This window comes from Mobula birostris, chromosome 5 (genome assembly GCF_030028105.1).
Source record: "Mobula birostris isolate sMobBir1 chromosome 5, sMobBir1.hap1, whole genome shotgun sequence".
In the NCBI taxonomy this organism is placed as follows: Eukaryota; Metazoa; Chordata; class Chondrichthyes; order Myliobatiformes; family Myliobatidae; genus Mobula; species Mobula birostris.
This window is the reverse complement of record NC_092374.1, coordinates 149,281,012-149,299,921: the sequence shown is the minus strand read 5'-3', so window position 1 is coordinate 149,299,921 and position 18,910 is coordinate 149,281,012. Positions and strand designations below refer to the sequence as shown.

The 18,910-nt window shown below is 40.8% G+C and overlaps 1 protein-coding gene across 1 annotated transcript; it reads right to left on the bottom strand.

Moving 5' to 3' along the window:
• Positions 1-14,105: 14,105 nt before the first annotated feature.
• On the bottom strand, positions 14,106-18,264 carry LOC140197342 (SLIT and NTRK-like protein 1). Its single transcript, XM_072257294.1, has 2 exons — positions 17,132-18,264; positions 14,106-15,733 (listed from the first exon to the last, which is right to left on the bottom strand). Exons 1-2 carry the CDS (start codon positions 17,826-17,828, stop codon positions 14,337-14,339), a joined length of 2,094 nt encoding a protein of 697 aa, XP_072113395.1. The 5' UTR covers positions 17,829-18,264; the 3' UTR covers positions 14,106-14,336.
• Between the last annotated feature and the right edge of the window lie 646 nt (positions 18,265-18,910).

Sequence of the window (18,910 nt, the reverse complement as noted above, 5' to 3'; positions counted from 1 at the left end):
CCCCCCCGATCTTCAGTCCTATATTTGATTCATTGGCTATATTTAAGAGGGAGTTAGATATGGCCCTTGTGGCTACGGGGGTCAGGGGGTATGGAGGGAAGGCTGGGGTGGTGTTCTGAGTTGGATGATCAGCCATGATCATAATAAATGGCGGTGCAGGCTCGAAGGGCCGAATGGCCTACTTCTGCACCTATTTTCTATGTTTCTATGAACAGGGTGATAGAACAAGCTATGGGAGTTTTGGAATGATTAGCTTAATGATAGAGAGCCATAGAGAAACAGCACTGCAAAAGCCTTTGATCCACCAAGTCCATGCTGAGTTCAGTTACCTATTTACTGTACACTAATCCTACATTGATCTAATTATTTTCATTTTGCCTCATCAGCTATGCCTAATTACACTGGGGGCAATTTACAGAGGCCAATTAACCTATTGATCTACACGCCCTTGAGATGTGGGAAGAAACAGAAGCACCTGGAGAAATCCATGTGGTCACGTGGAGAATCTACAAACTCCAGACAGAAAGCACCTAAGGTCGGAATCAAATCCACATCTTTGGCACTGTGAGGCAGCCAATATACTAACCGCACAACTGTGTTGCCCAAATGCTTACTGGCTAAAATCCAGAATTACCTTTAAATGTAGAAGTTCTGGCCCACAGTTAAAATGTACAAATTTATATAATTTTGATGAACAAGTCAATGGCCCACGGTAGCCTCTATGATAATTTAGAATCATTTCTTCCAGCCATGATAAGTCAAACTCTTGTCTGCCTTCACACGGAGGCACGAAGGATCCCATGCCCTTTTTGAAGGAACACCATGAAATTCAAAAGATTCAAGATTCAAAAAACTTTATTGTCATTCTAACCATACATCAGCTCTGCAGGGCAGAATGAGACAGCATTTCTCAGGAGCAGTGCAATCATAACATAACAAACGCAACACTAAATAAGAAACATAACAATAAATAGTAAAACACAACAGCCACATGTCAGTTAAAATCAGTTATAAATGTCCAGTGCAAGTTAAAAGTGTCCAAAGCAGAGTCAGGTGAAGCAACTATTTAGCAGTCTGACTGCCTGTGGGAGGAAGCTGTTTAGTAGCCTTGTGGTTTTAGTTTTGATGCTCCTGTAATGTTTACCTGATGGCAGAGGAACAAACAGTTCATGGAGAGGGTGTGAGGGGTCTTTAATGATGTACCGTGTCTTCTGGAGGCATTGACTCTGAAAGAGGTCTTGGACAGAAGGTAGGGAAACCCCAATAACCTTCTCTGCTCCCCTAACCACCCTCTGCAAGGCTTTTTTGTCGACAGCACTGCAGCTGGAGTACCAGGTTGTGATGCAAAAGGTCAGCACACTCTCAACCACGCCTCTGTAGAATGTAGTTAAGATGTTAGTGGGGAGTGATGCTTGTTTAAGCTTCCTCAGAAAGTGCAATCTCTGCTGGGCCTGTTTCACAATCCCAGTGGTGTTCCTGGACCAGGTGAGATTGTCCGAAATCTGCACCCTGAGGAACTTGATGTTTTCCACTCTCTCCACTGTGGAGCCACTGATGCTGAGGGGTGTGTGCTCAGGCTGAGACCGTCTGAAATCGACGATCATCTCCTTGGTTTTGGTGACATCAAGCATCAAGTTGTTAGCCATGCACCAGCTCTCTAGGTGTTTGACCTCCTCCCTGTACATAGTTTCATCATTTTTTGCTGATGAGCTCCACCACTGTGGTATCATCTGCAAATTTAATGATCAGGTTCTCCTTGAATCTGGCTGCACAGTCATGTGTTAGCAGTGTAAACAGCAATGGGCTAAGCACACAGCCTTTTGGGGATCCAGTGCTCAGCGTGATGGAGTCAGAGATATTCCTGCCAACACGGACTGACTGTGGTCTCTCTTGTCAAGAAATCCAGAATCCAGCGACACATGGCAGTGCGAAGGCCAAGCAGCGACAGTTTCTCCACTAGTCTCTGCGGGATGTTGGTATTGAATGCTGAACTGAAATCAATGTACAGGATTCTGGCATAAGTGTATTTGTTGTCCAAGTGAGAGAGAACTGTGTGCAGTGTGGTGGATATTGCGTCCTCCGTAGGGTGATTTGGACGATAAGCAAACTGTAGAGAATCCAGCGATGAGGGGAGGCTGGCTGTGATATGAGGTTTGACAAGCCGTTCAAAACATTTCATCACTATGGGGGTCAGGGCAACGGGACAGTAAATTATTTTTTTGTTTTCATGGATTATATTTGTATACCAACAGATGTCACTGAAGCAAATCACATGGTCATTGTTGCAATTTTTTTTTCTTGCAGCATCCAGTTGGATTATTACATGCCCTGCAGTTTGAAAGCACTTTGATGATTATAAAGAATGTTGGAATGATCTGAGATCAGAAAAATTGCCACATCAATGCAAGTTCTTTATTTGGCATAGATCTTCAATGAGAAGTTCCAGATGGAGCATCAGACCTGCTGTGGAGCTACAAGTCCTTGTAGATTCTGACCATCTTCCTCCAATCATGCTGTAAGCTCCAGTTGTAACCAATTAGAAGTTGACCAAAGGCCCAGTAATTTGAAAAAAAAACCTTCTGACACATTGAAATGTGTTCACAAATTACTCCAACATTTACAAGTTCTGAGCAGCCTGGAAACAAAGCAGTGAGATTGAAATCAATTAACTAAATATGGTTAAAAAGAACAGCAACTGATTCAATTCAACATCACAGGAAGCAGGCCCAGCTTGATCCTAGTTTCCATGTTTCCAAATATTGGCTTGGTGAAACCAATATCATATTTAAGTTTGCTGACAACACCACTGATCACTGCTGAATCAAAGATGGTGATGTATTAGCATACAGAATGGAGTTTGAAAATCTGGTTGAATGATGCCACAACAACAACCTTTCACTTAACGTCAGCAAAACAAAAGCGCTGATTATTGATTACAGGAGGAAGAAACTAGAGGTCCATGAGCTTGTCTTCATTAGGGGATTGGAGGTGGAGGGTCAGTAAGCACAATTACAGAAAAAAACTCTCCTTTCTTAGAAACTTGTGTATGTAAGTGATGTCATCTAAAACCTTGACAGACTTCTATAGATGCACAGTGGAGAGTTGTATCATGCCCTGGTACAGAAACATGAATGCCCAAGAACGGAAAAGCCTGCAAAAAAGTAGTGTATCTGTCAAGGAAAAGCCATCCCCAACACTGAGCACAATGACAAGGAGCGCCTCCACAAGAAAGCAGCATCCATCATCGATGACTTCCACCATCCAGGCCACGCTGTCTTTCCACTGCTACCATTGGGAAAGGAGGTAGAGGAGCCTTAGGTTACTCACCACCAGGTTCAGGAACAGTTATTGCCCGTCACCTATCAGGCTCCTCAATCAGTGCGGATAACTTCACTCAACTCTGAACTGATTCCACAACCTATAGCCTTCCTTTTAAGGACTCTATAACCCATTTCCTTAGTATTATTAATTTACTTATTTATTATTATTTTTATTTGTTATTTGTGTTTGGATTTGCGGTTTGTCTTTTTTTGCTGATTGTTTGCCAGTCTTTGCTTGTCTGTAGTTTTTTAATTGATTCTGCTGTATTTCTTTGTCCTACTGCAAGTGCCTGCAGAAAATGAATCTCAGAGTAGTAAGTGATGACATACGAGGTGTGATTGATAAGTTTGTGGCCGAAGGTAGAAGGAGTCAACTTTAGAAAACCTAGCACATTTATTTTTCAACATAGTCCCCTCCTACATGTACACACTTAGTCCAGCAGTCGTGGAGCATACAGATCCCTTCTTTGTAGAAGTGGTCAACAGCAGGAGTGATTGGTAAATTTGTGGCCTAAGGTAGAAGAAGATGAGTTATTAACTTCGAACTTTCTGCATTATCACTCAAAGAGTTGAACTTCACGTGCATGGACCAAGAGCATCTTGTACCTCTAGGTGGTCCACAGCATGGGTGATTGATAAGTTTGTGGCCTTGGGTAGAAGGAGATGAGCTATACAGCTCTCGTTACATGCATGTGCAGTTCAACTCTTTGAGTGAAAGTGCAGAAAGTTTGAAGTTAATAACTCATCTCCTTCTACTATAGGCCACAAACTTATCAATCACCCTGCTGTGGACCACTTTCTGGAGGTCCAAGACACTGACTTCTACAAAGAAGGAATCCGTATGCTCCACGACCGCTGGGCTAAGTGTGTAAACGTAGGAAAAATAAATGTGCTAGATTTTCTAAAATTGACTCTTTCTACCTCAGGCCACGAACTTATCAGTCACCCCTCATATATGCATTTTGATAATTAATTTACATTGAATGTTGAACTACTTGTAAAAATAGGAGTTTGGATTCTAATACAGAGTTCCAACTAGCAAGGTATTTTGTTTGGGATCCATTTAATTCAGACTTCCTGGCTCAAGGAAAGCTTCTATCCCGCTGTTGTAAGGTTTTTGAATGTTTTCCTAGCACAATAAAATGGACACTTGACCTTACATTCTAATTTGCTATGGCCTTTCACCTTATTATCCGACTGTGCTGCACTTTCTCTCTAACTATATCATATTATTTCGTATTTGTTTATAATTTTCTCTTATACTACCTCAATGCACTGTTGTAATGAAACAATCTGTATGGATGGCATGCAAAACAAATATTTTCATAATAAACCATTTTACCAGATGAGTGTGTGAGCATCGGAAAGCAAATATGTTTCAAGAGTGAACAAATTTGATGGTAGGCATGTGAGGTGGCATCCACATTTTCAGCAGTTTAGTGTGTTTCAGACAAAAATGTGGTAATTGCCATCTACATCCTCTCCAACTCAGTAGAATAGGAATAAGCAAGTTAACCTGACTAACATAATCATGTTTGGAATGGAAGAGAAACAGTTTCCTATTTCCATGATTTATACATTCACCAATGACCTGGCTCCCATGTAATTTAATATGACATTCCTTGAAGAACCCAGATTCCAAATCAAATCTTTTGCAAATAAACAAATCATAGCTTACTGTAAGCAGAAGAAGAAGAAAGCTCTTAACTCCGAGTGGAGTTATCGGGATGCCATCACGACGGCAGTTTTCAGCAGGCTTTCTTATTTATACGAGGCTCAGTTGCTAGCTCGACACTCAACCCAGCATGGATGGAAAGCGTGTAAGGGAGCCAGCTGGATTCGAACTCAGGAGCCTTTGCTCCGAAGTCCAGCGCTGATGCCACTACGCCACCGGCTGGTGACTGAAAGTAGAAGGTGAATTTTTTTAAAAATTTAAAAACTTTAAATTTACAATATCCAGATTGAATTTTAAATTTGAATCAAATAAGTATATTTGGGTTCCCTGTGGTATGAATAATACAGGTTCCTTGTTTCAAAGGAAGAATTGTTGAATAATAAGCTAAACTGCTCTTTTTATCAAATTATTTCTTTAAATCAGCTCCAACCACTGTGATTATTTATTTCCATGATTTTAGCTAAAGCTATAACAGAGCATCTTTCTAGTTAACTATTTCTGCATCACATTGGCCAACATCCTGTTCCTATAGATTGCTGAATTCAACAGAAAACAACTGCCCTGGGACTGTTCACTGATAATTTTGGTTCCTGGCTCAGTCATTCAACTGAGTAAGGAAACGAGTAGCTGATGCACTGGATCCGTTGGTCACAGCTCACTACTGCTATTCCAGCTACTGGGAATGCTGCAATTGCTCCAATGCTCCCTAGTTGTGCTATAGACAAAGGATTAATGTACATGTTCATCTGAATGGATGTTGACTAAAAATCACATAAGCTCTACTGTGATATCCTCACTGGTAACACAATCATCTGCTGCTTTCATTATTTTTTTGATGAGGTACAGGTAGGAGGTGGGTAATAGACCTAATACCTATATTATTCCTCCATCGATACATGAGACCAAAGGATGAAATGTGCTTCTTCTGCGCAGCAACTGTCTTGACGATATTTTTGTTGTTTTTATGTTTATATCCCATCATGACCTTTCCTCCTCCATCTCTCTGTAACTTCCTTTATCCTTATTAGTCTTAAGGTAGCTGCATTTTTTAAATTCAGGCTTCCAATGAATATGAGAGATGACCTGATAGAGGTGTATAAGATGATGAGAGGCACTGATCGTGCGGACAGTCCGGGGCTTTTTCCCAGGGCTGAAATGGCTAGCACAAGAGGGCACAGTTTTAAGGTGCTTGGAAGCAGGTACAGAGGAGATGTCAGGAGTAAGTTTTTTACGCAGAGAGTGGTGAGTGCGTGGAATGGGCTGCCGGCGACGGTGGTGGTGGTGGATATGATAGGGTCTTTTAAGTGATTCCTAGATAGGTACATAGAGCTTAGAAAAATAGAGGGCTATGGGTAACCCTAGGTAATTTCTCAGGTAAGGACATGTTCGGCACAGCTTTGTGGGCTGTAGGGCCTGTATTGTGCATAGGTTTTCTATGTTTCTATCAAATTTTCATTGGAACAAGTCAGGTATCCATGTCATTGGCTGCCTTGGCCCCATTCTGAAATGATCCCCTTGAGTCCCTCATTATTTCCTTTCCACCCCAAGAAGAAAGAGTTTTACAAGTGGCACTTGACAGTTAATAGCATCACCATTCTTGAGTCCCTCACTATTAACATCCCATGTTCAACATTCACTGGAAATTCAAATGGATCAACCACAAAAACTATGGCTACAAGAACAAATCAGAGGCCAGATAATTTGTGGAGAATATCTCACATCTTGAAACCCCCAAGCTATACCACCATTTTCAAGGTACAAACCAGGAGAATCACAGAAAACTACAACAATATTCAAGAATCTTTACTCATAACATGATCAATTTAATCAGAACCCCCTCCCCCTCTGGTCATTCTCTCTTCACCCCTCTTTTGCTAGGTATAAGGTACAATAGCTTGAAAGCATGCATCACCAGACATAAATATGGCTTCTTTATCAGACTGTTATCAGATTCTTGCATGGACACCTCAAACACTAATGATGAATTCTTATCATCCAGTCTACCTTGTTGTAGCCCTTACACTTTACAGCTATATGTTGATCTGAACTGCACTTTCTCTATAGCATTTTTTTCTGCATGCTCTTTTGTTTTTCTCTTTTACTACATTGATGTTCTTGTCAGCCTCTCAAAGTCCAACCCTATGTCCCTGCCGTGAGAGGTAGAAAGGGGTAAGGCCGGTCAACAGGGCTCTGGTGAAGCTGAATAGGCTAATCCCCTGTAGAGTGGATGCAATGGATTACTGAAACATTGATGAACTCCAACAATACCATCGACTTTGTATGATGCAAATGCAAGGTCTTCGATATCCTATGCTCCACTGGCCCAAGGAGAAGAACATATTATTGCCTATGGCATTGTCTACCTAATCTGCATGCAAATATAAGTGTTCATATAACTTGTTACACTTGTCAATAATAAACCAATCCAAAATAGTAAGCCATCCTATGAGGAGAAAGTAACACACTTTACCGGTCACCTGTACCAACCCTACAGAGCAATTCCATTCATCATTGCCACATCTTGGCTACAGTGTGTATTATAACCACTTACCTAATCTATGCCAGCAGCACTTCATATTCAACAATCAGAAAGGACAAAGGCTTCAAGTTTATGGGAACATCTCCACCTAGAGTAGGGTTTCCCAATCTGGGGTCCACGATAAATGATAAGGGTCCATGGCATAAAAAAGATTGAGAACCCCTGATCTAGAGGTCTCCTTCCAAGCTGGCCATAGCTGATAGAGCTGTTGTGTCACAGCTCCAGCAACCCAGCTTTAATCGTGACCCCTAGAGATGTCTGTGAGGAGTTTCCATGTTTTCCTTTCCACCATACGAGTTTCCTCTGGGTTCTCCATTTTCCTCCCACATGTCTACAACGTGCATATGGTTAGGTTTCCCTGAGTACGTAGGCAAGTGGTAGAATGTGGGGAGAATGAAATGGAAAAACATCAAAATGGTATAAATGGGTGCTTGATGATTAGTACAGAGACAGTGAACTGCCAGGCATGATTCCATGCTCTATCATTCAATGACTCATTAAGTTCCATAGTATCCTGACTCAGAAATGGATATAACTCTTGGAAATGCTGAGGTATCTTCGTTAAAACTGCCTTGGGTCAAGAAGGTAGCTCAATACCATCACCTCAAGAGCAAATAGAGTTGCCCTTTAAATGCAGGCTTTGCCAGAAAACAACTGTAAAATAAATCTTTCTAAAACCTTACAACTTTGACTGACGAGAGTATCTTATCACCAGCCCCAATATCTATTTGTGACTTGGTGTTACATTCTCCATCTCGTAAGTGGTTTATGATGCTTTTGCCATGAGGTGCTAAAACCTATCACAAGCAGATAAAGAGGCTGGGCCTGTATTCTTCAACCCTTAGAATGAGGACTGGCCCTATTGAAAAATATTAGATCATCAAGAGGCATGACAGGATAGATGCACACATGTTTTTACAATTGAGGAGGATAGAATTAGGGTGTGCAGTTACAAGATAATAGGGAGGTTATTTAAAAGTTACGAGAGGCTTCTTTTCCCAGAGGTGGTGAATTATCCATCTGTGAGGTTATAGCAACTTGATCCCTGGAAGTATTTATAGAGGAGGTGGATTTTCTTTTTTGAAAGATCAGAATTGGAGTTGAATCCTTGGCAGATCAGCTGTCATCGTATTGTATAATGGAGCAAGCTTGAGGAGCCAAGTGACCTATCCCACACCAATTTTCCTGTTGTCTTTTTTCAAAAGCAACTTATTTTGATTATAAGCACAAGAAATCCTGCTGAAAATTCAAAGTAAAACACACAAAATCCTGGGGGATCTCAGCAGGTCAGGCAGCATTTATGGAAATGAATTAATTATGACATTTCAGGCAAAGACACATCTTTACGGCTGGAAAGAAAAGGGGAAGATGCCAGAAAAAAGGAAGCGGGGGAGAGGGTAGAGCTAGAAGGTAATAGGTAAAGCCAGGTGGATGAGAACGGTCAAGGGCCGGAGAGATAAGTGGGAGAAAGGGAAGAAGGAGGGGCACTAGAAGAGTTGACAGGCAGGTGAGAAGTAAGGCGCCAGAGTGGAGAATACAAGAAGAGAGAAGGGGGAGGGAAAACATTACTGTGAAGAAAAATTGATGTTCATGACGTCAATGTGGAGGCTACCCAGATGGGATATGAGGTGTTGCACCTTCGTCCTGAGAGTGGCCTCATCATGGAAACAGAGGAGGCCATGGACAGACATGTCAGAACGGGAATGGGAATATGGATTAAACTGGTTGGCCACCGGAAATCCCGCTTGTGGCAGACAGGGCGGCGGTACTCGACAAAGCAGTACCCCAGTTTATAATGGGTCTCACCAATGTACAGCAGACTGCAGCAGGAGCACCGGATACAGTAGATGACCCCAAAAGAGCCACAGGTCACAGTTTAAGTGTTGCCTCACTTTTAAGGACTGTTTGGGGCCCTGAATGGAGGTGAGGGATGAGGTGAATGGGCAGGTGTAGCACGTTGGCTGCTTGCAAGGATAAGTGCTGGAAGAGAGATTAGTGGGGAGGGACGAATGGACAAAGGAATCACAGTGGGAGCGATCTGATTGTGTACATTTTAATAAACATACACACTGTTTGCACTGAGCACCATGTAGTATATAACTGTGAATTTGTTTAACCTAGACAGAATATTGTACAGATGCACCAGTTTCCCTATGCTGAGACGTACATTTAATGAAAAAGAAATGTGTGTGGATGTTTGGCAAGATCAATATTAATCTCAGTATGATGTTTCCTCCATGTCAAAGTAGCATGCCCTAAATCACTGTTGCAATTCACAAATAAAAAGCGGCCTTTTGATGAGAAAAATATTATACAATCAATAATCCACAAATGAGGAAAACAAGAAAATTAAAATTAGACAGTGGCACATTAATTCTCACTGCTCAATTGGAAATTCAAGAATAATAGAAACATGAACATCTTTTTACAAAATCATTTACATGTTCCATGCAAACATACATTTGCATAAAATACAATAGCATATAAACCAGTGAGAAAAGAGACAAAAAAAGTAACAATTCCGATACTGAAGAAGCAAACATATCATCTGATAATCAATGAGGAATATCATAGCCTCCATCTATAGATTCTAATATCCACTGATAATAAATAAAAATATACCCAAGAAATTAAAATACTTTCCAACGTGTAGTGTTTTGCATATATATATTTTTTTCATTAAACATACATAAAAAGTATTCAGCAATATAAGCCAACTAGAGTGAAAATACAATTCTCTTTATCCAATGCACTGATTCTCTTGATGGAAATGTTTATATACATCCTCCAATTCATTGGTAAATAATAAATCACAAACTCCACACATCCAGTGTCCTCTCTCCAATGTGGCACATCTGGGCCTGTATCCATCGACAATATTTTCCTTCTATATAAACTTCCCAAAAACAGTAATGTGGGAGAGAGATTAAGTGTCATTAGTTCAGATGAGTATCCAGTTATGTTGGCCCATGTTTATTCCTAGATGGATGCCTGAAATATCTGTCTACGTAACTGAAAGGCATAATTCAAACAGGGTTCATAATCATGGACTGATGTACCAAATAAATAAGCTTGCCCCTTCATTTAAATAATGGAAATTCACAAAATCCTTGAGCCACATTAAGACTGCTTATCTAGATGAAATAATGATTGGTAGTCATGGAAGTTGTGTTCAAACTAAGTGTGTTAAATTATTAATTCTTCCTGATGATTCTTTTGTTAAGTCACAAAATATTTTCCCAAGTAAAAACTTGTAGATAATTTTGTAAACAATAATTATCCCAGCTCTTCACATGCACTTCTCAAGTTTTATTTTGGCATTATGTTCCACATTGATAATGTTCTGTTATTACCAAACATTTAATCATCTTCAGTTTGGATATCAGGATTAAATCTGTCACTATTTTACTTCACATCAAGGTGCTTCAGTTACCCCCCCCCCCCAATATCCTTTAATTCTGTTTCATTTTACATTTTTCTCATTTATTTTATCATCCAGATTTGACAAAAATGATCCATCTGATGTGTTAATTTGGCTGTTTTCTTTGGGGATGTGCTAAATTGGGCCATTTCTCAAGCACCAATGGATTCCCAGTGCATTAGAGTGGGACTGATTGATTTTTACTCATTGGAAACGATTTGATAAATAGGATGATTTAATTTCCACTATGGTGTCCCAATTAATAGACCTTTGCTACCAAAGTGTTCTGTAAATGATGATACCCTAACAGTTAAATCTATCCCCACTTCATTAGGAAAATCAGAACATCACTAGTTTTCTAATTGGTAATGAAATGTCTAATTAGCAACGGCACCCAATTATCTGAAAATATTCTACTTTTCTCGAAATACTGTATTCTAGTGTAACAAGAACAGACCTTCATCAAGAGCATTGATAATCTGCCAAGTTTCCATGACCCTCGAGGAAAACTCAAATCATTGTCCAGAAGACATAGAGAAAAGTCAGATGATTTTTGAAAAGTTTCCAATTGCTTACTTTGCATTAAAGTAATACTGCTGGATGTTTGGAACACAGCAGCATACCTGAATTTAAGAATTGCAACATAAAAAAATAATCTGCAGTAACTCGAGAAGTCTTTTCAAAGACACCATGGAAGAAATTAAATTCTACCTTTTAGCACTTTCACCTTCTCCCATTTCATCTTTGTGAGCCAGTGGTATATGTATCATTCAGTTTTCCACACAACCCATGATCTTCTCCATTTTTCCAACCTTCTCTGCTTCTGCTACCTCCTCTTCCTCCTCTCTATATAAGCCCATTGCATTTCACTGTATAGTTTCTGTTGCAGAAACAATATTGACACAGGCGAACACTGCAGTATATTTTGTGATCATAGAAAGAACAGGGAAATGATGAAACAGAACTGAGAAGAGAATCCTGATCTCCCTCATTTTTTTCCTGTTATGTTCATCCGCTCACAATATTTCCCAATAGTTCTCATCTTGTCTACACTTTCAGCCTGCTACTCCCTCTGTTTTAATGTACGGGCACAAATCTCAACTTTAGAAAAGAATCTATTATAGGCATGAATATTAATTTCGACACATCTTAAATTATCTCAGATTACTACAGCATCCTTTCAGTTATCAGAATGCAAAAAAAAAATACATTTGTCTTTAAAATAAATTTTAAAAAGGTCTGTACAATACAATGGGCCTTAATTACAATATGAATATTAGCATACAAATACTTAAGAAGATTATATAAAATGTCTTTATCTAGTACTTGGATAGTGACATCAAAGCATTACAATAAGTATTAAAATAGCAGAGAAGGGAATAGTATACAAATCTGTTAAACCTTTACACATTAATTTTTGCACTATATGTACAGTCATCGGTACATGAAAACTATAATACTGCATCAGTAACATTTTTTTCCTTGTTTTACAATAATGCTATATTGAATGAAGGTCATCAGATGGACACGGAACTGACTTGTCAAAAACATAGGAGATAAAACCATCCCAGAACAATCCCATCAATTCCTTCCAAAACTTCCCCCCCAACATGTACAATCCCTCTTCCACATAACATACACTCTCATATCACCTACGCTCCGTAAATATCAACCCTTTCTTCACATACATCACCTCTTCTACAGAAAGCAACCCTCCTGTACATACTCTCCCTCTTCCTCCCAATAAAACAACCCTGTTTGTAGCAAACAACCTCCTGCCTCAGATAGAACAGAATTCAAGCCTGCTTGTTTATAAATTCCAAGGACTGCAACAACACTTTTTTTTGAACAAAGAAGGTATTTTATGAGCTGAGGAACCGTTTACTGCCAATAGATTCTATTAGGAAAGTATCCGTTGCCAAGGCTGCCAGCACTTTGCACTATCGGTCCAATGTGCTGACCATTTAAATGACACTGTAGTTCACAGATCAATTCAAAACCAAATGATGATTACTTGTGAACCGAAGTAAAGCCAAGCAGACAGCTATGGGTATCACTGATTGCTGCTGTCACGGAAAAATACCATGGTCACTTCAGGCCATTTTGGAATATTTCAGGGTCTCACAAAGTTTAAACAGCTGCAAAGCAAATGATATGCCAATTTATAAATATTTAACACCATGGATAAATGTGAGCAAAGCTCTTCATGCAGCTGGGAATTATGTTTTAATGCGGACTAAATAATTAAATGAGTCTTCAGATTAAACCAGTCATTTTAATGTTGAAAAAAATTCCCATTATAAAACTCTAAAATAATCCTAATAAATGTCCTCTAAGTGCCACCTCCATAGCATTTTCCATTTTGTTAGGTGACAAAATGCTGACTTGAGTTTACATTGTATCACTGGAGCAGCCTGAGCAATAGAATGACATTAATTGGTCATGCTTAAGTGTACTTTATATATTTATTCCCAAGTTCTTAAAAAAAGAATGTTCCATTTGCCATTTGAATTTCATTACCACGGTACAAAACATAGTAACTACACTTAAATTTAGATGGGAATTGGCATTAGCAAATATAAAATAACACCCAAAACATGGAGAATTCATAATATAAATTAAATAATTTTTAACCATGCATGAACAAGTATGGCCTAAAACAAGATGACTCGCAGCTTACACCTTATCTAAGCAATAATAGCACAAACTGCACAATTGCAATCACAGCAAAAATAAACAGGGGAAGGTCACTGTGATCAATACTGGATACATGACTTCATAGAATATAATTAGTACCCATGAATGGAGCATAGTAATAGCTATTCCTTCCAGCTATGTAGTGTAACCCTGTGGTGTTGAATTCATGCATGACATGCATCACTTGTTTCTAATTAGACAGTTCTGTACAATACATTCATGCGTTCGTGCAACTTTACATTTGTGAAAGCTAATGGCTGTAATCTACTGCTCCCTCCCCCCCCCAATCTGTGTATTCTTTTTACAATCCTCCCATATCGCCAAATGACAACAAGTTTTCTTTATATTTTTTATATAACTGATTAATTGTCATATACATTGGAATATCAACATGAAAGGAGCACTGGAAAGCAACAACGTTATTCCTGTGCTTACTTCTGAAATACACGTATGTTTCACAGCAGGAGAAAAGTGGTTAGTTCTAAAAGTTATAAGCAGTTTTGTAATCTGTCTGCTATTTACTGTTCATTAGAAAGCTGAATTCAATATTCTGTCGTAGACTTTTTTGAGCAGAAGCCTATGGTAACATTATTTACATCAGGAGCCTTTGACCTTCAATATCATAACCTCATCTCCAGATATATGTGCTGCATTAAATCACACTCCATATTTTCAGTATTTCACCTAGTCTGTGAGGGTGTGTGCAACACAATCATATACTCTATGAGGTCCCTCTGCGTGATAAGGCCCATTGTGCCAGTAAGAATCACATACTGTTTGCAAGGAGTTAATTTCCGAAGCAGAGGAGTTGGTATCCCTTTTCCTTGATCTCTTTCGATTTCTCAAGATAAACACCAGCATGCCCACAACCGTAAAGGCAGATGTAACAAAGACGAGTAAAAGACCAGGTACCAGCACTGAAATAGAAACTCTGCTGGTCTCCAAGTATGGATTCACGTGCGTCCCTGTCTCGGTTGATATGGTAATGTTACTGGATGAAGAAAACGTCAGATGGATTTTTGAATATAACTCCGGGCACATCAGCTCATTGCTTATCGACTTAAAATCTCTGTCCCAAAATTCTTCTGGAGATGCACATTTTAATTCGCTTACAACGACATCACTGCCCATCCTTTCTACCCATTGTTTGAAAGCAATGATGTTGCAGGAACAATCCCATGGATTTCCATGAAGGTCAATTTGCACAACAGAAGTTAATTGATCCAAAACCCCAGTAACTGGGAGATACATAAAATAATTGGTATGGAGACTTAGCTTGGAGAGGGAGACAGAAGAAAACACATCTACTGGCAAAGATTTCAATAAATTGTTATGCAAGAACAATTCTCTCAGATTTGGCATCCAATTAAATGTGCCTGGCAGGATTAACTGAATTAAGTTGAACTCCAAGTTTAGGTATTCTGCATTTTGAAGCCCTGCAAACATTTCAGGGATCAGAGTTTCTAGGTTATTATTATCCAGGTACAACCATCGCAAATTGGTGAGATTACAAAAAGTGTTGTTTTCTATTAACTTAATGGCATTATTTCCCAAATCCAACAAAGTCAAACTGCTGTAGTTCAGGAAATGAGTTTTTCTTATAAGTCCTATGTTGTTCTGTCTGAGGAAGAGTTCCTGTGCCTTAAATGGTTTGGGCTGGAGATCTGCTACACTCTCCAGTTTACTGCCCCTGCAGTTAACCTCAAGACCCGATTCAAGACTAGTAATAGAACAGCTACAAGTTGTTGGGCATCCATTTAACAAAAGGGGAATGTTGTTGCCATTGGGTATAACAGCATTTGCTGAAGGTCTTGTCCTCAGTTGCCAATTTCCACGTGGCTTTGATATTCCTTTGTGCACTGATGCTGAAGTTGGTGGCCTTGGGTGCTGAATGGCAGGAGTTGGAGGCAGACCTGAAGGCCGCTGAGTAGGAGGAGCAACAAGACTTAAGTCGTTTTCATTCTGTGAGGGGCATAGATCGAACTCGGATGTCTCATTCAAGTCGTTTCCTTGCAATCGCATGGGTGCCTCGCAAACTACTCTTCCAATCAAAGCCGAATGTGAGATGTGCTCTAGCCATTCTTGAAGGGAAAAACAATGTAAATTGGAGATGTTCCTGATTGTTAACCAAGTTAAGCAAAGCTAGTTACCATCAAACTTTTGACATATATGTACATCAAAAATAATATATCAAAATGACTCTGTTAAGTAATAACATAAAACAAGTCCAGCTAAAATTGCAAACAACAGGAATTCTGCAGATGCTGGAAATTCAAGCAACACACATCAAAGTTGCTGGTGAACGCAGCAGGCCAGGCAGCATCTCTAGGAAGAGGTGCAGTCGACGTTTCAGGCCGAGACCCTTCGTCAGGACTAACTGAAGGAAGAGTAAGTAAGGGATTTGAAAGTTGGAGGGGGAGGGGGAGATCCAAAATGCTAGGAGAAGACAGGAGGGGAGGGACATGAACATCGACTTCTCTGACTTCCGCTAATGCCCCACTTCCCCCTCGTACCCCATCTGTTACTTATTTTTATACACACATTCTTTCTCTCACTCTCCTTTTTCTCCCTCCGTCCCTCTGAATATACCCCTTGCCCATCCTCTGGGTCCCCCCCCACCTTGTCTTTCTTCCTGGACCTCCTGTCCCATGATCCTCTCGTATCCCCTTTTGCCTATCACCTGCCCAGCTCTTGGCTCCATCCCTCCCCCTCCTGTCTTCTCCTATCATTTTGGATCTCCCCCTCCCCCTCCAACTTTCAAATCCCTTACTCACTCTTCCTTCAGTTAGTCCTGACGAAGGGTCTCGGCCTGAAACGTTGACTGCACCTCTTCCTAGAGATGCTGCCTGGCCTGCTGCGTTCACCAGCAACTTTTATGTGTCCAGCTAAAATTTGAATTACTTTACCTTGTTACAGTATGGTGATAAAATAGAAGACATACACAATCAATTTCACTACCTAAGCACTCAATTTTATCAACATGTCAGTGTCACGCAGCCAAAGTAACAACCCTGCACTAAAAGCAGTTTTAGGAGACGTTGAATATTACAGCAAAATAGGCATAACTGCTGTATCTCAAAAAAAAATCTCAAAAATGTGTGTCTGTGCGGGCTAATATGTATCTTTGCCACAGGGAACATTTCAAAGCACACAACTGAAACTTATACAACCTTATCAGTTCACCTCCTCAGTTCACCCCTTTCAAGCCATTATGAGCAAGAACTGCGTGGGTCAATTCAGGCACTTCTGTGGTGTGAACTCGTTTACTTCACACTTGGCACAGACTGTCAGAACTTAATGTACCCCCTCTAGCTGCCATCAATGAACAGACAGACCGCTGCTGTTTTATTGAAGCAGCTTTGATTTCAAGCGCCCCTTTACCCAACTCCGCCATCTAGCGACCATAACAGGTGATTCTTATCAACCTTTTATTTTAACTTCCCCTTGTTTTAATCCCCAAACTGGACTTCTCATCTCACCTTTAAGGGGCAGGAGATTGCACGTACAGTCCCAAGGGTTGTCTTCCAGCAAAATCTCAGCGATCCCGGGCAGGAGTTCCAAAATCCCTTCGTAGGGCAGTGTCTTTAGCCTGTTTCCCCGCAGATCCAGGTGTGTGATGGGCACATTTTGGAACAGGTTGGCCGGAAGGGAGGTGATGAGATTGTCATTTAAAATCAGGACCTCGAGCTCGTTGAGGTCCCTAAAAGCCCCGGGGTCGATGTCCCGGAGCAGGTTGAAGTCCGCCTGCAGGTACTCCAAATCATCAAGCCCCAAGAAAGCGTTCTTCCTGAAACCTTTAATCTTGTTGTTATTGATGTGGAGCCTCTTTACCAGCTGCAGCCCCAGGAAAGCCCCTGGAATGATGTCGTGGAGGCCGTTGTTCTCCAGGTGCAGAGTGACCGCGTTGTAAAAGTTGGCGAACTCGTTCGGTAAGAGTTTGGACAGCGAATTGCCATGCAAGAAGAGTTGGTAGAAGCGCGAAGTGGGCGCGCTGTAATGCTGCAGGTCGGAGATGCCTCTTCTCTCGCAGTCAATGTGCAGAACCCCCTCCACCTCGATGCAGGAGCACATCCTCTCGCACAGGTCCGTAGTCGTATTGCCCCAAGCAAACCCCAGAATGATCTGCACCAACACAAACCACGGCAGCATTTTCAAACAGTAACATCTGCCTCCCATCTCATGCCATGAACTGCTTCAGCCGATTTGTTTTTTTTTTAACACGCATAAATAAAAAGCAGATAGTTTCAGCTTTGTTTTAAAATTACATTTATGAATATAAAACAAAAGAGACCCGAGCCCGGGAAGTATTAACAGTTTGTCAATCCGGATAGCGGAGTGTGGATATGTACCCCCAGCAGGAACACAAGACTATGCACAACCCCGTTACTTGTCTAAAGAGAGAGGCATTAAAAAAACCGCAAACAATAAGCAAGTGCATAATCAAGCTGTGCAATCCATTACTGTTTCCCGATTTCGTTGCCGCTGTTCCCCGCAGGCGATAGATACATAATCCAGAATCACTCAGTTGCGTTTGTGTTCTGATACCATCCGCCCGGTGAAGCACAAGGTGCCAGAGAGAGAGATACTCTGCAATCTCTGCATATTCCGTCACCTCTTCGCCGTCTCCTCCTCTCTCTCTCTCTCGATCGGGGATGTGCTAAGCGACTCTGATCCTTTCCAGTTTGGTGCTCGCTGGAAGAGCGAACACCCTCTGCTGAGCCGTGGTGGCTAATTAAAAAAATAGCAGCTGATCAGGCGATCGGTGGAAGAGAAATCAATTCACACCAGCAGCCAAATGTCGGCATAAAAGGTGTCGATTCCGTTTAGCCTAAACAGATTTCCTCGGAACAGTAATATCCCCCCCCACCCCACCACCAGCAGCTCTTCTTTCCGACCTCCTTGTTGGCAAAGTAGATTTTGACGTATATTTTAACCCACAGCTTGGATTCAACTACAGAGGCAGCGCGACGCCTGTATATTACCAAGGGGTAACTATATCGCTCGCGATTCCTGTTTATTGCAGCGAACTCTTCGGATATTGTGCCTCTTCTCTCTGTGCAATGCCTCTCTTGGACGCTTCTGAAGAAGTCTGGATCAGAAGCGAGTGTGTTAACAGGGAGCCTGTTAACATAGGTCTTAGCACGTATGATTGTGTGGCTGTTATGTGCGTATGTACATTGAGTTGGATGCATACACGCAGTTCTCAGTTCCTTACGTGCAACACCCAGGCGTATGCCAATCCATATTTAAACTGGACG

Coding starts and splice junctions, on each gene's coding strand:
- LOC140197342 (XM_072257294.1), bottom strand. CDS start 17,828: ATGGGAGGCAGATGTTACTGTTTGAAAATGCTGCCGTGGTTTGTGTTG. Junction 15,734..17,131: donor CAATCTCCTGCCCCTTAAAG/GTGAGATGAGAA, acceptor TTTCCCTTCAAG/AATGGCTAGAGCACATCTCA.